At 43.1% G+C, this 19,810-nt stretch overlaps 1 protein-coding gene across 6 annotated transcripts in view; it reads left to right on the top strand.

Annotated features, from left to right (window-relative positions):
• BIRC6 (baculoviral IAP repeat containing 6) overlaps positions 1 to 19,810 on the top strand; it is a 407,575-nt gene that overhangs the window by 184,046 nt on the left and 203,719 nt on the right. For all 6 annotated transcript variants that reach the window (XM_089690190.1, XM_089690188.1, XM_089690192.1 and 3 more), the window contains exons 42-46: positions 1,014 to 1,140; positions 5,490 to 5,600; positions 14,318 to 14,451; positions 16,988 to 17,115; positions 17,219 to 17,781. In XM_089690190.1, coding sequence (XP_089546316.1) covers positions 1,014 to 1,140; positions 5,490 to 5,600; positions 14,318 to 14,451; positions 16,988 to 17,115; positions 17,219 to 17,781 — 1,063 coding nt within the window. The remainder of the gene's footprint in view (positions 1 to 1,013; positions 1,141 to 5,489; positions 5,601 to 14,317; positions 14,452 to 16,987; positions 17,116 to 17,218; positions 17,782 to 19,810) is intronic.

Genomic DNA, 19,810 nt, shown 5'->3' with positions numbered 1-19,810 from the left:
AAAAGGTGCCTCGCAGGTATGCCCTTGGAAGGAGGGCATCTCTTTTGTAAGGTACTTGATAAATTCATCAAAGATGTTGCAGGAGGTAAGGTTCTGCTCCCATAGCAGAAAATTCAAAATTTCCCCTCCCCAGGAGCCTCTACCTCCTCAAAACGCAGAGCACCTCATGACTACCCAGGGTTCTGCCCTTCCTTTTTCGGCGTAAGACCTGAACCACAAAGCCCAACTAATCCTCCCTAAAGTCCTCTTCCTAATGAAGGAGCACCTTCATTCCTGAGTGGGTTTTTTTGGTTTTTTTTTAAACCACATATATACAACATTTATCCTTATTCCAGTTGTATACAAACAATGTGTTGATCTAATCCTGTTTTTTATCTTTTTGTAATAAAAATGTATTTACATTTTATATGTGTGTATGTTGCCAGAAAAGTCCCATTACTCAAGTGGGGAATATTCTTTGGTTCATACCTCCCTGGATGTTGGCGACTATTCAATGAAACCTGTAGTGGGTTAATTTACTCCAGACATCAACATGGGGCACTATTCTTTCCACTGGTACCAACGATGGAACACTGTTGTTAACATGGACACCAACGATGGGGCACTATTCCTCCCATTGACACCAACGATGGGGCACTATTCCTCCCATTGACACCAACGATGGGGCACTATTCCTCCCATTGACACCAACGATGGGGCACTATTCCTCCCATTGACACCAACGATGGGGCACTATTCCTCCCATTGACACCAATGATGGGGCACTATTATTCCCACTGACACCAATGATGAGGCACTAATAAATCCCCTTATACCAAAGATGAAACATTGTTTACTCCCACTGATGCTGTAACATTTTCTACTCCCACTGATCATGACCCAGCCCCCCTAATGTCTGAGCACAGTAAACTGGCCCTTTGGTTCAAAAGTTTGGAGACCCCTGTTTTATTACATGCCTAAGATGTGCAACTAAAAATATGTGCTTTTTCTTATTTTTGTTTTTTTGTTTTTAGCTCGAGTCACTTCTTCAGTTATGGCTCACATTGAGCCTGAATTCTAGCTCAAATGGAGGCAAGGAAAGTGGTGGTGAGCTCTTCTTATACAATGCAAACAGAATACCGGTCATCAATTTAAATCAAGGTAACTGGGTAGATTGGATAATTTTTTTCCTGTATCACTTTTGATTATATTTTCTGTTTTACTGGTTGTTTTTTGGTTTGTTCTAATAAAATGGAAGCAGTTGCTATTTTATTAGCCACGCGTGTAAAGACAAATCTAAAACTTTTTAGAAAAATCTATTATTTTTTATTGGGGCCACATTATAGTCATCCCTGAGAAAGGGTCCACGAAACATTGTACAAAGCATTCAGCGAAAAGAATTTGTAAGGGAGTGTAAATTTTATCTGTTGAAGCCTCATTAAAGCCGAACTTTTCCCAAAAGGGGAAGGTCCACTTTTCCACCCCCTCTTCCCCTCCTCTAACACCTTTTGGGACACATTTATTTTATTTTGGGGAGTGGGTATCTAATTGTGACAGGTACCTGCTCCCACTTCCATTCAGAACACCTAAGCGATCTGAGCGGAAATTGGCACCCCCCCCCCCTTTCTCCACAGTTTTTTGTGACAGATCACAGGTCCTTGAAAACTGTGAAACCGTTCACAAAGCGCAGCAGGAAACCAGCTGTGTAGCTGCACGGACTCTGTTTACTTCCCATAGTAAAGATGCCAGTGCTGGGGACCTGAAGACCGGTGAAGAAACTGATCTGGTGAGGGCAATGCTGGATCCCCGGACAGGTGAGTGTCCTTATATTAAAAGCCAGCAGCTACAATATTTATAACTGTTGACTTTTAGTTTTCTTGGGAGGCATGGAAGATCCTTTTTAAGTTGTTAAATTGGCTTCATAAACACCACTTTTGACATGCATGTATTAAAATTTTTACTAATATATATTTTTTATTTCATGTACAACTTCCAGAGCAGATAATGCAACAAAATTATTTTCTGCAATAATTCAAATAAAATATTTATTGTTTTAACCTCCCTGGAGGTATTCCCGAGTGTAGTTCGGGGTAAAGTTTCAGTACCACAAGCGGTAACCCCGAGCTACACTCGGGCTTAACATGCGGCGCTGCTCCGCGATCCCTCGATCACTTACCTTGTCCTGCGCTCCCGCTATGTCCCTCATGCAGTGTCCCCGGCAATGTAATCCGGCGGATGCTGGCATCTGGGTTCTGTCCCCACAACGTCAGGACGTATGGGGACGGAACTGGTGGGAAATTTGAAAATGACAAAAAGTGACATTCACTAAAATCACATAGTATAACATTACTTTATCAAACCATTTCACATACATTTTGTCCCGAGTGCTTTGTCCCGTGCTCTGCCTGCATTTTTACTGTTCTGCCTGGAAACTGAGAAATATCCATGGTGTCCAAAAAGCGTCCCTTTAGGTCAAAATCGGTTTTAGACCAGCTAGAGAACAGCGATAGTAAATTAGAACTACTTGCATTATTGAGTTATGATTCGTGGGGAAATTCGTTATCAGACACTGAAAACGATTTTGCGACTTTGCTCAGTGATGTGCAAACTTGGCGCTATATTTCAAATTTCAGTGTTTTTGGTGTGATTATATTATTGAATTAAATGTATTACCGTATTTTTCGCTCCATAAGACGCACCTGACCATAAGACGCACCAAGGTTTTATAGGCAAAAAACAAGAAAAAAAAAAATTCTGAACCAATGGACTGCAGACATAGTACAGGGGATGACCAGAGACTGTGGACACAGTACAGGGGATGACCAGAGACTGTGGACACAGTACAGGGGATGACCAGAGACTGCGGACACAGTACAGGAGATGACCAGAGACTGCGGACATACTACAGGAGATGACCAGAGACTGCGGACATAGTACAGATGACCAGAGACTGCGGACGCAGTACAGGAGATGACCAGAGACTGCGGACATAGTACAGGAGATGACCAGAGACTGCGGACACAGTACAGGGGATGACCAGAGACTGCGGACGCAGTACAGGAGATGACCAGAGACTGCGGACGCAGTACAGGAGATGACCAGAGACTGCGGACGCAGTACAGGGGATGACCAGAGACTGCGGACGCAGTACAGGGGATGACCAGAGACTGCGGACGCAGTACAGGAGATGACCAGAGACTGCGGACGCAGTACAGGAGATGACCAGAGACTGCGGACGCAGTACAGGAGATGACCAGAGACTGCGGACGCAGTACAGGAGATGACCAGAGACTGCGGACGCAGTACAGGAGATGACCAGAGACTGCGGACGCAGTACAGGGGATGACCAGAGACTGCGGACGCAGTACAGGGGATGACCAGAGACTGCGGACGCAGTACAGGGGATGACCAGAGACTGCGGACGCAGTACAGGGGATGACCAGAGACTGCGGACGCAGTACAGGGGATGACCAGAGACTGCGGACGCAGTACAGGGGATGACCAGAGACTGCGGACGCAGTACAGGGGATGACCAGAGACTGCGGACGCAGTACAGGAGATGACCAGAGACTGCGGACGCAGTACAGGAGATGACCAGAGACTGCGGACGCAGTACAGGAGATGACCAGAGACTGCGGACGCAGTACAGGAGATGACCAGAGACTGCGGACGCAGTACAGGAGATGACCAGAGACTGCGGACGCAGTACAGGAGATGACCAGAGACTGCGGACGCAGTACAGGAGATGACCAGAGACTGCGGACGCAGTACAGGAGATGACCAGAGACTGCGGACGCAGTACAGGAGATGACCAGAGACTGCGGACGCAGTACAGGAGATGACCAGAGACTGCGGACGCAGTACAGGAGATGACCAGAGACTGCGGACGCAGTACAGGGAAAATACCAGGGACACAGTACAGATGACCAGAGACTGCAGACAGTGCAGGGGATGACCAGAGACTGCTTACCTTTGGGGAGGGAGGGGGAGCGGGTACCTGAATTTGACAGGTACCTGCTCCCACTTCTGCGGATTTGTCTTTCCCTCTTCTTCCCGGGCCGGCTTCTGTGACAGCCGGGTGCCCACTGCGCATGCGCGAGAAGCGCTGCGCTTTGTGAATGGCCCGGCGCCTTCTGGGACCTGTCATGTGTCCCAGAAAACACTGGACCATTCACAAAGCGCAGCGCATGCGCAGTGGGCACCCGGCTGTCACAGAAGCCAGCGCGGGAAGACTGTGCAGCGCTGGAGCGAGGAACAGGCAAGGCCCTGCAGGGGAGAACAGCTGAGCGGCCGGCCCGGTATTCTGACATGGTGGCGGCAGAAATACTGGACCGGCCGCTTTACATTCGCTCCATAAGATGCACTGACATCTTCCCCCCCTTTTTGGGGGGAAAAAAGTGTGTCTTATAGAGCGAAAAATACGGTATATTATTTTTTTATGATTATTAAATTATAATTTATGATTTCGTGTTTCAAGTTTTATCTTACCCGGGATGTTTACTAGACTCTTGTTCGGACAGATTTCAGTGAGTTATTCCTTAAAAAATTACAGACCTACAATAAAAAAAATACATATTTCCATGCAAATAAGTACCACTTTGAGCACAGAAATATGGACATAATCAGACCGGTAGGGAGGTTAATTGGAAAAGGGAGACTTGATTTAAACCTTTAAATACATCAAGGGAGTGAATAACTGGAGGAAAGTACAAAGCTAATCTTAAAACGTATTATTTAAGTGAAAACGTAGTTGATTCTTGGAATAAACAACAGAGGTAGTGAGTCAGTCAACAGTAAGTGGTTTTAAACATGCTTGGGACAAACCTAGATATATACTCAAACAAAAGATTTAACCAAAACAAAAGACAAAAACATGTAAATTTAGAAAAAAAAAAACAGAATTCATGGACCTCCTGGTCTTTTTTCTGCTGACACTTTTCTGTGTTTTCTATGTCTCTATAATCTGAAAAGATACATAGAATGTGAAAGCTGAAGTGTCCCGTTATTTTTGTTGGTGGATAAATGCCCTTTACTGTGTTGGTCCGTGGAAGTAATTTCTGTGACAGTGGTGGTCAATGCTGCTGGCTCACCCGTGTGGACATTTTGGCAATAAGCTATGTAGGTACTGTGAGACAGGAGATCCGCTGTTCAAGGAATCCCCTTCCATTTAAGTAATGTTAACATTGTGCGATACTATATAAAATGTATGATGCAGAGACTTTGTCAAGTGCAGTAATCTACTATATTTTGTCATACATTCGTAGTTTTAATTTGATGAGTAGACATTATGTAAACTGCTTTACTTGAATCATGTGTGCTCATTTCCATTCTGGTATAGTGGTATAATCTTTATTTTTTTGACAAAGAATGACTCCTTGGTTGCTTTTCTTACTAGTTACATTTTTGTGTTCTGTGTCATAAAGAGTCTTTAAGTACTGAAATTGCCTCTCATTGTTTTGAAGATTTTTCTGTTATACATACATATTTCTTTCTTTTCTATTGCTTTTCAGCATCCATTACAAGCTTTTTAACAGTCTTGGCCTGGCATCCAAATACCTTGCTGCGGACATGGTGCCTTGTGCTTCACAGCCTCACTCTAATGACAAACATGCAGCTGAACAGTAAGTAAACTTTTGTGTCTATAAGGCTACTGTCAGGCAAATGATAAATCTCTTTACATAAAACTGGTCATAGATGGGTAGAATTTTGAACAAAAATTATTTGCAAAAGTCGTACGAAAAATCTTAGAACACTAATTTGTTTTTTTAAAGATTGTTTTATTTTAACATTTGATTTTGGGATGAATGGACTTTACCAAAAGAAAAGCACATACATCGTTAGAGATTTGTTCATTCGAGAAAAATTTCCATCCTGCTCCTTTGAACTTTCCCATTATTGCGGTCAAAAGCGAACGAAAAACAAGCAAACTTTCTTAAACCTAAGCATTCTCATTGGAGCTGGTACACATCTATAGTGAGCTTTAGCCTGCACACACTGTTAATGAAAACAGTGCTCCACACTCTGTAGTATTAGTATTTATTTTAAGCACTTTTGAGTCTTGCTTTCTCCTTAAAGCGGTATTAAACACAAAAGTGAATATTCATTATTGAAGCTTACCAATTCTTAGATGTGATGGCTGTATAAATTTCATTTTTTAGGCTTTCTTCCTTCTGTTTTCTTCTGGTGATTCAGCCGGTGATTCAGCTAGTGACTCTGTTTTGCAAAAGTTCAAACTCTCCAGCAAAATGTATCAGTTTACATGGGTGAAACGATTTACCACTGGCAGAGTTGATTAAAATGATCAGCTTTTATTTATTCATGTACATTCTTTATCCCAAAAGTAAAAGAAAAACTGTTTGCTGTAACTGATTATAAAGCGTGAGCTGGAGTTTGACTTCAATTTGTCATTTGTATGCAAATCTGCAAATGTTTATTATCGGTATCCCAGCCCCCGTCCAACCGCAAGACTGACAAAGGTGATGTTTGCTGTGTCTTGGCTCATTTCTCCAAAATGGTATTTCACTAGTACAGGAGATGAGTTACTGGCCATATCACCAGGTGAAGAGGGAAAAAGGGCAAAGAAATACAGCCACCACATCTAATGCTTGGTAAGCTGCAATATAATAATGCTACCGTGTAATACCGGGTTTAATACCTCTTTATATGTTCTTTCATACATTATCTGTTACTTGGCCAAATAATTATATTTTTCTATAAAGTTGCCTAAACTGAAAAAGGTGAAAATTGACTAAAGAAACTAGTTTCTTAAGCAAAAAAGAAAAAAGTGTTACCAGCTTTAGTAACCGTAGGCTTGCTCATCGAGCATGTTGACAGATAAGTGCTGAAGTGGCCGAGTAGAAAAAAATATATTAAATTATATAAAGAAAAATACACTTTCTTTAGACACTGTATCCTTATATACTGTATATGTAATCATTACAAATTGCCAGACATAAAAGGTAATAGGAATTTGTTAAAACAGTATTATGTGAGGAGTTCTGAAGTCTGCAATTCATTCACTTGATGTGCACCTAAGGCCTCCTTAACACCTTTGTTTTGCAGTAACACACTGTTAGTGAGTTGTGGTGGCAGAAGCAGTGCAACGCAGCACATAGTAACACATTGCAGCATATTGTGGTGCTTTGCAGCAGTGGAGACGATTAGGTCCAGTTTTCAGAGTGCTGAGTTGCAGTAGCAGCCCATTCAAAAGGATTTGACTGCCTTAACGCAGTGTGCACTAGAGCACCATAAAGGTGTGAAGAGGGCCCTTAAAGCGGTATTAAACCCAAAAGCAAACATTATTCTATTGCAGCTTACCAGTTCTTAGATGTGGTGACTGCATTAATTTTTTTTTTTTAGTCTTTCCTTTCATTTCAGCTGGTTATCCAGCCAGTAAGTGTGGTGTTTTTTCAACAGAACAAGCTGTCCTGCAAATGTAGCAGTTAAAAGGGTTGATACAAACCATTTACCACTCACAGGGCTGCTTACAATGATCGGCTTTCATTTGTTTATTCATATAAAACTTTTATCCAAAAAGGAAAAAACACTCTTGCTGTATCTGCAGTGTGAGCTGACCTTTTCCTTCAGTTTGTTAGTGTATCTAAATCTAGTATATTTAACATTCCCCAAGACTGTCAGTGCTGCTGTCCAAAGGTGCCCCTATGTTCCTTCATTCAGAGTGGAGACACTCTGATACAGGAGGTGTGTTACTGGGAAGATGACCAGATGAAAGAAGGGGGGAAAATAACTGAGCCTAAAAAAGAAAATGAATGCAGTCACCACATCTAAGGATTGGTAAGCTGCAATATATTACATTTTTGGGTTAAGTATTCACATGTTCTTACCAAGCAGTTAAACAGCTTTAAAACCCTCACTGACCTTTGTAGCTGCAGACAATGCAGAGTAATTTGTAATTTTTTTTTTTTCCTTGAGGGACCCAGGACGTTTTTAACATTTGGGTTGTACTACTGCCAACAAAAGAATTGCATGATGGGAAAAAACTGTAGACCAGTCCAGGATAACCCCTTCTACTGTCAGCATGCCATCGTTTTTGACACTTTCTTCAACTCTAGTGTGCTAAAGGTTAAAGTGATACTTAAAGTGATACTAAACCCAGGACCCTGCATTCACTATATCTGGTCTCCCAAACTACACACAACATGGAAATGCAATTATTTTAGTAAATATAAACTGCTAAATACCTTTTCTCATCAGCAGTTAGAGCAGTCTTGTGACTTCAGCAGAGCACTGGTTAAAGCTTGTAGGAGGAGTTTTCTTTCGGCTGTAGGAGGATATGAAACCCCTGACCCTCTGTCTGGACAGTGTTGATTGGCCATGTGCTGATCACATGTACCTTCCCAAGAAACAAAAAAACTAGCAATACACACCAAACTGAGCATGTGCATGTGACTACGGATTCAGCCTGTATCAGGTGGACATTTCAACAAGAAGAGGGGCAGACAAAGGATCAAACAGCCCTTTTACACAATGCAGAGGAATAACTCCTTTAGGTTGCACAGTGAGTATAACCAGCATGCTTTACTGCATATACAGACTGATTTTACTGTTGTGGGTTTAATAATACAAGTTTCAGCATTAGAAAAAAAATATTGTCGTACTTGCCTGCGCTGTGTAATGGTTTTACACAGAGCAGCCCCGATCCTCCGCTTCTCTTCTCCAATGTTGGACTGAGCATTTTAGTCATCTCTAGCTGACCCTCACCTGCTACCAGCTGCCTAGGTTCCTGAGTATGAGAGTCCTTGTCTCTTACCCTGGGCCTATACATTTCATTACTGCCACACAGTTGCATTCAAGAACATGAGGCAGACAGCCCCAATGTATCAGGTTCCCAGCTCACATCTAAAGTGTTACTAAACCCACAACAGTAAAATCAGTCTATATATGCAGTAAAGTATGCTTGTTATACTCACTTGAACCTAAAGAGTTAATCCTCTGCATTGTGTAAAAAGGATGTTTGACCCTCTCTTCTCTGATCCTGCCCTTCTTCTGATGTCCCCAATATATCTCCTGATAGAACAGAGGGTTGGAGTCAATCTGCACATGCTCAGTTTGGTGTGTATTGCTAGAGAGGTTTTTTTTCTTGCTTGGGAGAGTGCATGTGATCAGCACTGTCCAGAGGGTCAGGGGTCCTGCATCCTTATAAGGAAGAATGAAAACTCCTCCTACAAGCTTTAACCAGTGCTCTGGAAATCACAAGACTGCTCTAACTGCTGATGAGAAAAGGGATTTAGCAGTTGATATTTACTAAAATAATTGGATTTCCATGTGTGTACTGTGGGAGACTAGATATAGTGAATGCAGGGTCCTGGGTTTAGTAACACTTTATCTAATGGTTCGGGGACATCTTGTAGTATGGCTACTGATGGTGGTGATGTTTGGAGCCAGGGATCATTTTGATCTCTACTCCTAGAATCCATGCTGTCATGAAGTCCTCATTGACTCCATTGTGTGTAGGTGTAACAGATTGGATAGTTTTGTCTTTGTCAAGTACAGGGATCCTCTAGTGGAAAGAGTGCATGCTGTAGTGGCTCCATGGGATCAGTACACCCTGCTCTGTTCCTTTTCTTCCTTGAAACGTCTTCCTTGTCTGCTGCATAGGATCAAGATGCAGGGCATTTTGATTTCTGTATAGCTCCAGAGTAACACGGTATGCTGGTGTGGGAAGACTGGGTGTATTCTCCATGTGCTCAGAACGACAGGATCTTTTTTTCCCAAGGACTGGTTTACTGTCCTGCTTCACTGCCGCTAGCTTTTATGTAATGGTTATTTGAAGTCCGGGTTTTTAAAGACGTGGACAACTTTGCATCTGTGATGTCTCTGCAATTCCATCTTAGGATTTTCTCCATTGAATGAATCCTCTCCTTCCTGAAGCTGGGTATAGACCAGCATTTGGCTCTTGGCACTAATAACGGTCAGGTTTCTGCCCTTTCTATCTTTTTTTCAGAAACGTTTGTCTCTTACTGCTTGCTTAAGACACCTTTTTTCCTGGGAGTCTTCCATTTTTCTCCCCATATTCTCTTTCACTGTGACTCCTTGGGATCTGAAGCTGTTTCTGTCTTTGCTTCAGAAACTTCTGTTTTAACCCATTAGAGACATGGGTAGCTCAGAAAAACAGTCATATAAGCTTAATGTCTTAAGCATTGGGTTCCACCCGTTGCTTTCAAGGCATACTATACTAGATTTCTGAATTTCTTGGAGTTTTCAGCTTTAAGCGACAGATTGCAAGACATTAACCTGTTCTTTCATTCACATTCTCTAACTTGCACCAGGTGAATGTTTGAGCCTCATCTGATCCTATCTCATTGAGCTGCAGGCAGCCCCAGTTCTTTTGTTATTTTTGGACATTTTAGCATTGTTTTCTGTGACACCCATCCAACAGGTGGACTGCTTTTGGACGCCCTGAAGGTAAAACTTGTTGTATCCTTCAATAAAAGAGAAATAGAATAGTTTTTTGTACTTATTCTTGGAGTTCCTTGATTGACACAGGAAGTCTTAATACTGTCGGCTACAAGACAATTGGTCACTGGCAAATGAAGGGTAGGCCAGTAAAGCATAAGCTCTCCTACTTCCATGCCTCATCTTTATGAAAAAGTAGTACCGAGAACATAATCATAAACAGGCAGGTATGGGATCTGCACCAGCCTGACAGACTGGCATTCAGTGCAAGGGTCTTCCAAAAAGACAGGAACAATGGACTTTCCCACTCTAGAGCCACTAAACCAGAGAAAGCCTGGTCTTTCCAAGGACTTGACTGAATTGTCTCAATAGAATTTTGTGTTGTAGGGGTCTGGGGGGATAACTGGGCAAATGGGACTACAATTAGTGAAGAGTAGGGTGACTCCTGGACTGAAGACTAACAGGTGGACTCGATCAGTCTGTCTGTGTGAAAAGGGCCTAAGTTCCAATGCTGATTTCTTAAGGTTTGGAATCCAAACATTTGCAAGTTTTGAATGGTACGGGATATTTTGTCCATTAGAAACTGCATGAACTTTTCTGTCAGCAGGAGGATATCTAGATATTCCACAGCGAAGATCCCATCTCTTGCAATAAGGCAGTTTTGGGGCCACCACCTTAGTGAACACCAAAAGTACAAAAGATGGGCCAAATGGCAAGGTCACAAACTAGAGTAGAGGATCCATAGCCAAGCGTAGGATTTTGTGGTGCCCTGGAAAAATGAGGAGATACAGGAACACATCTTTGATGTTCAAAGAGCCAGAACATCTCCCTGATGGAGGGAAACTGACAGATGTGGTGGATTCCATGTGGAACTTTTGGGTGAGAGCGAAGACATTTTTAGGGCCTTGAGAGTCAGGGTTGGGCAGAGGCTCCCTTTAGCTTGGGGACTGTGAAATAGAACCCCGGAAACCATTTTTCCACAAGGACTGGAGCAATGACACCCTTTTTCAGAAGACATGATCATAAATGCATTATGATCTGCTAATTTGTGCAGTGACATGGGCAGGTTGAATGTGATGAACAAAGGACGGGGCTGGAAGCAAAGCTCTAGCTTTGTACCCTCTGGAAACCACCTCCCACACCCAGGTATTTGAGATGCAGGCTTTTCAAGTGTCTGAAAAGCTTACAGACTTACCCCACTTTGGAAAGTGGAATTGAACCCTCATGCTGAAGATTTGTTTTAGGCTTTACAGCTTAGAATGCTAAGGTTTATGGGTAGACTGGTGCCATACTTAGTTCTAGACATAGAGCTTGAGGTTGTAGACGAACCAAGGACTTTTCTTGACCTCCAGCAAAGGGGTTAGTCTTTCAAGACTGAGCTTTGGGCCTCTGCCTGTGGAAAATGAGTACCCTTACCAACGATGACATCCTTGATGAGGGTATCTAGGACAGCATTAAACTGGTGCTTTCCCTTTAAGGCCATGAAGAGATTTTTAGATGCATGCTTGGCAGTCCATTTTAGTCAAAGAATTGTCCTCCGATTCACCGATAGGAAATGGGAATGAGTTGGGAGACTTCCAACAATTGATGTACGCTGTAGGTCAGAGCTGGAGCATGAGTTCCATACTCTTTATGAAGAAGAGATCATCCAGTACGGGATGCAGTTGTGATCAGATGCCTTATTTAACCAAGTCAGGGTATAACTGATCAAGGTCATGGCTGAGGCAGGTTGCAGCGCAGAACCTGCCAGGGAGAAAAGAACTCTAAAAAGGGCATCCTATTGTCAGTGAGATCCTTAGACAAGTGCATCTTCCACTGCAATCCACAGATGGGGCAGTACTTTTTCTGCTTTTGAATGCTCTCCGCTTAGAGCAGAGGAGTTGGCTACGCTCAACAGAGCTAGGAAAGACTTCAAAGATGGCATAGACTGTAGCGGAGAACAAGATTCCAGGATGGTAGCATGGGAGCCGCTAATGGAGTTTGAGCGAGCAGCACTTGTTACAGCAGGGCACCCTGCCAACCTCCACCAGTTCTTAGAATTAGACATGTTGCACTGCATGGTGGAAGAGCAGTGTGGCTTTAGGTATGAGGTTGGACCTGAGCTACTCGTCAACCCAGCTGCTTGGCTGCAAGTGTAGTGTCAAGCGCTTGAAGGAACTAAGCCAGTGCACAGTATTGAAATGGACTCGGGATTGGAGATTCATGTGCAAGCAGGGGCAGCAGCGGGAAGGTGCCTCAATGCTGACTGTCAGGAAAGAGAGTATGAAACTTCACTCCACACAGTGGATGTCAACGTTCAGTCCCTCATCATTGACATTTTCCATGGTGAAACCAACAGAAAACAGTCAGTGATCAGTGGCCCTATAATGAAGGAAGCTACCACTGCTCAGTCTGAATAGCCTACTCACTAAGTAACTCTTCAGAGACAGGGCAGATACTAAGGCAGTGCCACAGCTCTGAACCATGAAAAGGCTCTGCGGCTAACATTTACCTCTACTTAAGGTCTGCCACAAGTAGAACCCAGTTGAAGGACACATTCCAGGCTGGTCCCATGACGTCCAGTCTAGTGAGCTCCAAGTTCAGCACTCCAAAGTAAGGCTTGTAAATCATCCTGTATATACCTGAGAGTGTATTACTTCCTGTGGCTTTCAATGGATGAGGAAAAAAAAATCTTGGGAGATCACAACAGAAACTCTAAAGTCCTGTTTTGTTCACTGTTTTTATAGTGTACTGCATTTGTGGTTTACATTAGAGGTTTGGCAAACTGCCAAATCCATACTGCCATGGAAAATAAGGGGGGTGAGAAGCTGTCATTTCTGTGCTCCTATTGTGCCTTTGCAGCTACAGAAGTCAGTTAAGCCCCATTCACATCTAGCATTTTACAAACAAGCATTTTTGCACTTTTTTTTGCATGTCATGCATAGGGCAGCCCATTCATTTCAATGCCTGCCCTATGTGAAACAAATGCGGCAAAGTGGCTCATGAAGCCTTTTGTCACATTCAGTTTTACTAATTTTTTTAAGCACATGTTCTTGTGTGTGACAAAACACGTGTCTGCCTCATTTTGTTTTCCATTAATAATGATTAGTACCGCAAATGTGACACACAGTGTGTTTTGTAAATGAGCGCAAACCTGCAGTTTTGTGCACATTTACATAATGTGGAGGTGTGAATGGAACCTAATGAATTGTTTGGAAGCTTTTTTCTACTTGTTAAAGTGGAGCTCCTCCCAAAAGGGGAAGTTCCACTTTAAGGCTTTGTCCCCCACTCCCCGTTAAGGATTGGCACCTTTGGGGAGCGAGTACCCGATTTTGACAGGTACCCGCTCTCACTTCCACTGCGATCACCTAGGCAATCGGAAGCAAAATTTGTCCTTCCTCCCCGGACATATGACAGGTCCCAGACGAATACTAGACCATTCAGAAAGCAGACGCATGCGCACGGGGCACCCGGCTGTGGAAGCGCAAGCTGCTACAGCCGGATGCCCACAATGAAGATGCTGGGGAGAGAGGACACCTGGTGAAACCACTGCGGTGAGCACTGTGTGGGATCGAGGGACAGGTGAGTGTCAGTTGCTACAGTTTTTGTAGCTATTGGCTTTTTTTTTAATATACTGTGACTAAAGCTTCACTTTAAGAGTATGCAATTACCTTTCTGTTCAGTGTCTGGGAGCATATGCATTTTAATAACCACTTGCATATCCTGTCATGTACTATTGTATCTAACCCAAGATTCACTATTTTAATCTGTTAAATATTTGTTTATATACCCAGCCTTTCTTGTCTCAGTTAATTTCTAATGAGTATTTTAACATATTCTCTATTATTACCTGATTTCCAAAAGTTTGTTGCATTTCTACAGTAACTCGGTGGTCTTAAAATAGATGTTTGTTTATTAATCAATGTGTTCGTCTGTGCATTAGCTGGACCCAGCAGCACTATTGGAGCTCAGGAAAATACTGCCCAGTTACTGGTATCGGATCCAAATCTCCTTCATGTCCTTGTGAAATTCCTCTCAGGAACAAACCCTCATGGGACCAACCAGCACAGTCCCCAGGTGAGATTTAGGCTAGGTTCATATCTATATGTTTTTAGTTTGTTTGCAGATCTGCATAAACACACTACAGTCCATTTAACTGCATTACCTATGGGTCATGTTCACATCTATGCAGTGCATATGATGCAATGCGTTTTTTGAGAAGGTGCAGAGACTTTTTTTTTTTTTTTGTATGCTGCATGGTGTTTCTGGCTCCATAGACTTCAATGGAATCGTGTCAAACAAGCATATACAGTACATATGATTTTGGTGCATTTTTGTTGTGTTTTCCTGCATGACAACAGACGCCTCCTTCTAGCAGCATCAACACATAGCTTGCCATTGGCCAGAACAAAAAATTCATTAAAAACGCATGAATGCATATGGAAAAACACAACGCGCCGGAAAGCTCACCACAAAAACGCATCAATCGCACATGCATAAATGTGAACCTAGCCTTATAGTGTACTTTAGCTTCCGTAATGCTGTTTTATTTTTATATTCTTAATTATAACTGCCTTTTTCATAAATACATTTTCATTTTTTTCTTACTTTTTTGCTGCTGATATTTCCTTGGAGGGTTGATGTGAAAGATTGACAACAGTAAGGCATAGTTGGGAGACAGTTGTCACCCTAAGGGCTCATGTACACTGCAGCTGCTAAACTCACGTTTAGGAGCTGTTCAGCGTTTTTTTCAGGAGCCCCTGAACTCACCCTAATGTGTCCATGTACACATCTTCGTTTATAGGCAGTTGAGTTTACAGTCGTTTTTTTTTTTTTTTTTAACGCAACAAACTTGCATTCAGACGCTGATTTTATCAGCGTTTCAAATGCAAAATAAATATAAGTGTTTGCGTATGAATTTTTTTTTTTCACTCTTCCATTTCCCAATGCTATCTAGAGCCTTTTTTCATGAAAAATGCATGCAAAGAGTTTTCAGGGTGCTCAGATGGACAAAACACTTAACACAGGATGTTCCTACCAAGCTTGTTACACATTGTAATGACCAATTCACACCTCAGACCTCTCCCACCCTTGGAAACAAAAGCTATGTTAAAGCACATTCACACCTCAAATTCCTCATGGAGACCCCCTGCCAGGTGACCTTAATGACTCACTGCAGCAGACACCTTTCCACCCTTGGAAACAAAAGAAATGTTAATGAGCAACTCACACCTAATTATCTCAACACACCACTGTCTCTGCTACTACTATGTATTTCTCTGAAACAGTCTGAAATAGTTAATAATGTACCACTTTTCAGTGCATTCTGGGCATTCGGGAGGTTCTCCTGTGCTTCTCTTTAAAAATCGCTTCTAAACGCAAATGCACATAAACGCGTTAAGCAAACGCGGCTAAACACGTTTTTTAACCTACGTTTTCCAGCAGTCAGTTTCCATCGTTCAGAAACGTCCCATGTACATGGGGCCTAAAGCAGAAAATGTCTGAATAATGGCAGATTGCCAGGTATAATTTTAACAAGATGGTTTATTTAAGAAATTGATAACACTTTTGAAATTACGTTATGGTAAAGCTTATATAAGGTTTTTGTGATTTGGTTGTAAAGTTTTAGCAATAATTTCCTATTATCCTATCCCTTATAGGACCATAGTAATTGCAGTGTGTTTTTTTCCTAAATAACATTGCTTAATAACTCTTTAAACCAGCAGCTCTGTGCTGTCACATGATCTTCTTTCCTCTAATTCCTGAGCACAGTGAATCCAGTGGGAAGGGCTGATAATACTCACTTTGTATGTAATGCACTCAGTCATTCAAAACAGGAAGAAAGGGATTGAGAGCAGAGCTGAGCCTAGCATATTTACACAGACTACAGAAATGACAGGAAGGGATGGGAAGATGCAGGCACTGCAGAGAGCCAGATAAAGGAGGGCCGTATACTGACCACGCTATCATAGATCAGTAGTCATGTTTAGCGTAGTCAGTTTACAGACAGGACCATGGGAACAGGCAGGATCAACCAGGTATTTACACAGTCGAAAGGACTACATAACTTTGCAAGCTCACTATGAGGTCTATCCTGCCTTACAGAGACAGGAATATGTTGTATTTTAAGGTTTACAAACACTTTAAGAAGGGACTTAGTTGATGGCTGTCTGCTGCTAAGACCCTGTGATCAACTACTTCCCAACTCTTGATGCTGTAAACTTGCCTGCACCTTGTTGAAAGTAACTTGCACTTGCTACTCCCATCGTGTGATCCATAAACCAAACTTTAAACTAATATTGTTCTTTTTCAAATACTTAAAAACATTTACACATCTTAATGACTGCATTGAAGAATGTAAACAATTAAAACTAAAGATACTCCTATTTTTTCTTTCCTGGTTTGATAATTGGCTAGATTAAATTGTGATATTAACCCGTAGGCTATGTTGCTGTATCATTTTGAAATAATTTGTGTAAATGTTTGTTAGGGTTTAGTAGTTTTGGTTTGCTTAATGTGATGGTGAGAGCATGCTGTCCTTGAGATGCAAAAATACATAAGACCTATGTATGCTTGTACTGTAGTAGTAAATAAAGCACTTTTTCTCTTGCAGGTTGGACCTACAGCTACTCAGGCAATGCAGGAGTTCCTGACACGATTACAAGTTCACCTCTCAGCTACCAGCCCTCAGATGTTCAGTGAATTTTTGTTAAAGCTCATACACATACTTTCAACAGAAAGGTAATCATCATTTCTAAGTGAAATTAGATTTTATTTTAGGATTCTGGTCTTCTATACTTTTTTCTAGAATATACAAATCATTTTTATTTTTTTCCTCTTGTAGAGGTGCTTTTCAGAGTGGACAAGGACCACTGGATGCTCAGGTGAAACTCCTTGAATTCACTTTGGAACAGAATTTTGAAGTGGTCTCTGTTAGCACCATCTCAGCAGTCATTGAATCGGTTACCTTTCTTGTTCATCACTACATCACCTGTTCTGACAAAGTTGTGTCCCGGAGTGGATCTGACAGCTCTGTTGGGGCCAGGGCTTGTTTTGGAGGCCTTTTTGCAAATATCATTAGACCTGGTGATGCCAAAGCAGTTTGTGGAGAAATGACACGTGATCAGCTGATGTTTGACTTGTTAAAACTGGTTAATATCTTAGTTCAGCTGCCACTATCAAGCAACAAAGAGTTCAGTGCTCGTGCACCTGTCATGAACAGCACAACAGACAGCGTTTCTGATGAGGAAAAAGTCTATGGAGGAAAAGACTCAAGCAGTAACTCTTCTACTACACAAAGCAGTACCACATATGTGGCAGATTTGGTGCTAGCCAACCAGCAAATCATGAGCCAGATCCTCTCAGCCCTTGGCCAGTGTAACAGCAGCGCAATGGCCATGATTATTGGTATGTGTAGCTGTTTGCTTCTTGCACTTTTGTAGTAACTTATTGAGGTCCTCAGTGTTTCAGCGTTTTGCTTTTCAAAAGAATACTCATTGCGACACAGTAATTTCTATGAACTAGGAATATGATAAAGTATTCAAATCTTCCCTAATGTTTTAATGTTTTGAAGGCATAGGCTTTACAAGTGTTTTACTTGTGTGCTATAGCATTGTTCATTTAGAGCAGGGTTCTCTAAACTTTCTAAACAAAGGGCCAGTTTACTGTCCTTCAGACTTCATGGGCGGGCGGCACTTTGGCCAGTGGGTGTAGAAATTGCCCCAGTGTTAGTGGGAATAAAAAAAATACATAGCACATGTGGTAAGTAGGGCAAATAATGGCCTATTATTGTTAGTGGTAAGAATAGTGCCCCATCATTGAAGTCAGCGGGTACGATAGTGCTCTATTATTGCTGTTAGTGGAAGGAAGAATGCCCCATCCATGGTATCAGTGGGAGGAATAGTGATTCATCATTAATGTCAGTGGGAGGAATTACGCCACTCTTTTGGTGTCAGTGGAAGGAAAGGTACCTCGTTGGTGTCTTTGGGAAGGATAGTTCCCCAAGGGCTGGAAAAGAGACAAAGGACCACATCCCGCCCACAGGCTGCAGTTTGGAGACCACTGATTTAGAGGCTTATGAATAATTTATTCTGTAAAAATGGCTTAAAACTTATGCAGGAGAGCCACATTTGGCTCCCCCTCCCTTGGACAGTTCTCAATACCTGCCTTAAACTATAGCTTTGATGCCAAGCAGAATATACTCAGTCCCTGTCTTTTTATACTTGTCTTATCGCCAAAATATTGTTAATTTCAACTCCAACCAAAACTTTTTATATAAATAGAGCTGTGAAGGTTTAGAACAGGGGTCCTCAAACTACGGCCCGCGGGCCGCATGCGGCCCGCCGAGGCCATTTATCCGGCCCGCCGGCAGGGGTGGGACAGGAAGGGACACTAAGTACAGTGGCGGGCAGGGGGCTGCTGTACCTTACCTGGCTCCGGTCCCAGTCCCACGACGATCCAGTAAAGGAAGCGCTGCTCCTTCATTCACTCCGACCACTCCCTCACTCCTGCCGCTCGGCTCCGCCTCCTCACTGGTGATTGGGCACCAGAACTGTAGCTCAGGAAAGGCACACAGGCGGCCAATCACCTGCGAGGAGGCGGAGCGGCCCCGCGAACATCGAGTGAGAGAGAGGCCGGAGTGAAGGACAGTTGACAGGTAAGTGTGCCGTGCGGATGGTGCTGCTGCAACCAGGTATGCTGCCTGCAGTAGCACCTAGGCTGGAGCAGGGGTCAGCAAGTAATGTGTCATTGGTGTCAGTGGGAGGAATAGTGCCCCATCATTGGTGTCACTGATACTAATGATGGGGCATTATTCCTCCCACTGACACCAATGATGGAACACTATTCCTTCCCCCGCTGACACCAACGATGGAACACTATTCCTTCCCCCGCTGACACCAACGATGGAACACTATTCCTTCCCCCGCTGACACCAACGATGGAACACTATTCCTTCCCCCGCTGACACCAACGATGGAACACTATTCCTTCCCCCGCTGACACCAACGATGGGACACTATTCCTTCCCCCGCTGACACCAACGATGGGACACTATTCCTTCCCCCGCTGACACCAACGATGGGACACTATTCCTTCCCCCGCTGACACCAACGATGGGACACTATTCCTTCCCCCGCTGACACCAACGATGGGACACTATTCCTTCCCCCGCTGACACCAACGATGGGACACTATTCCTTCCCCCGCTGACACCAACGATGGGACACTATTCCTTCCCCCGCTGACACCGACGATGGGACACTATTCCTTCCCCCGCTGACACCGACGATGGGACACTATTCCTTCCCCCGCTGACACCGACGATGGGACACTATTCCTTCCCCCGCTGACACCGACGATGGGACACTATTCCTTCCCCCGCTGACGCCGACGATGGGACACTATTCCTTCCCCCGCTGACGCCGACGATGGGACA

Source organism: Staurois parvus, unplaced genomic scaffold, assembly GCF_062004578.1.
Source record: "Staurois parvus isolate SC_StPar_1 unplaced genomic scaffold, SC_StPar_1.0 ptg000520l, whole genome shotgun sequence".
NCBI lineage: Eukaryota > Metazoa > Chordata > Amphibia > Anura > Ranidae > Staurois > Staurois parvus.
Note: the sequence above shows the minus strand (reverse complement) of the source record. Positions and strands in the feature narration are given on the sequence as shown.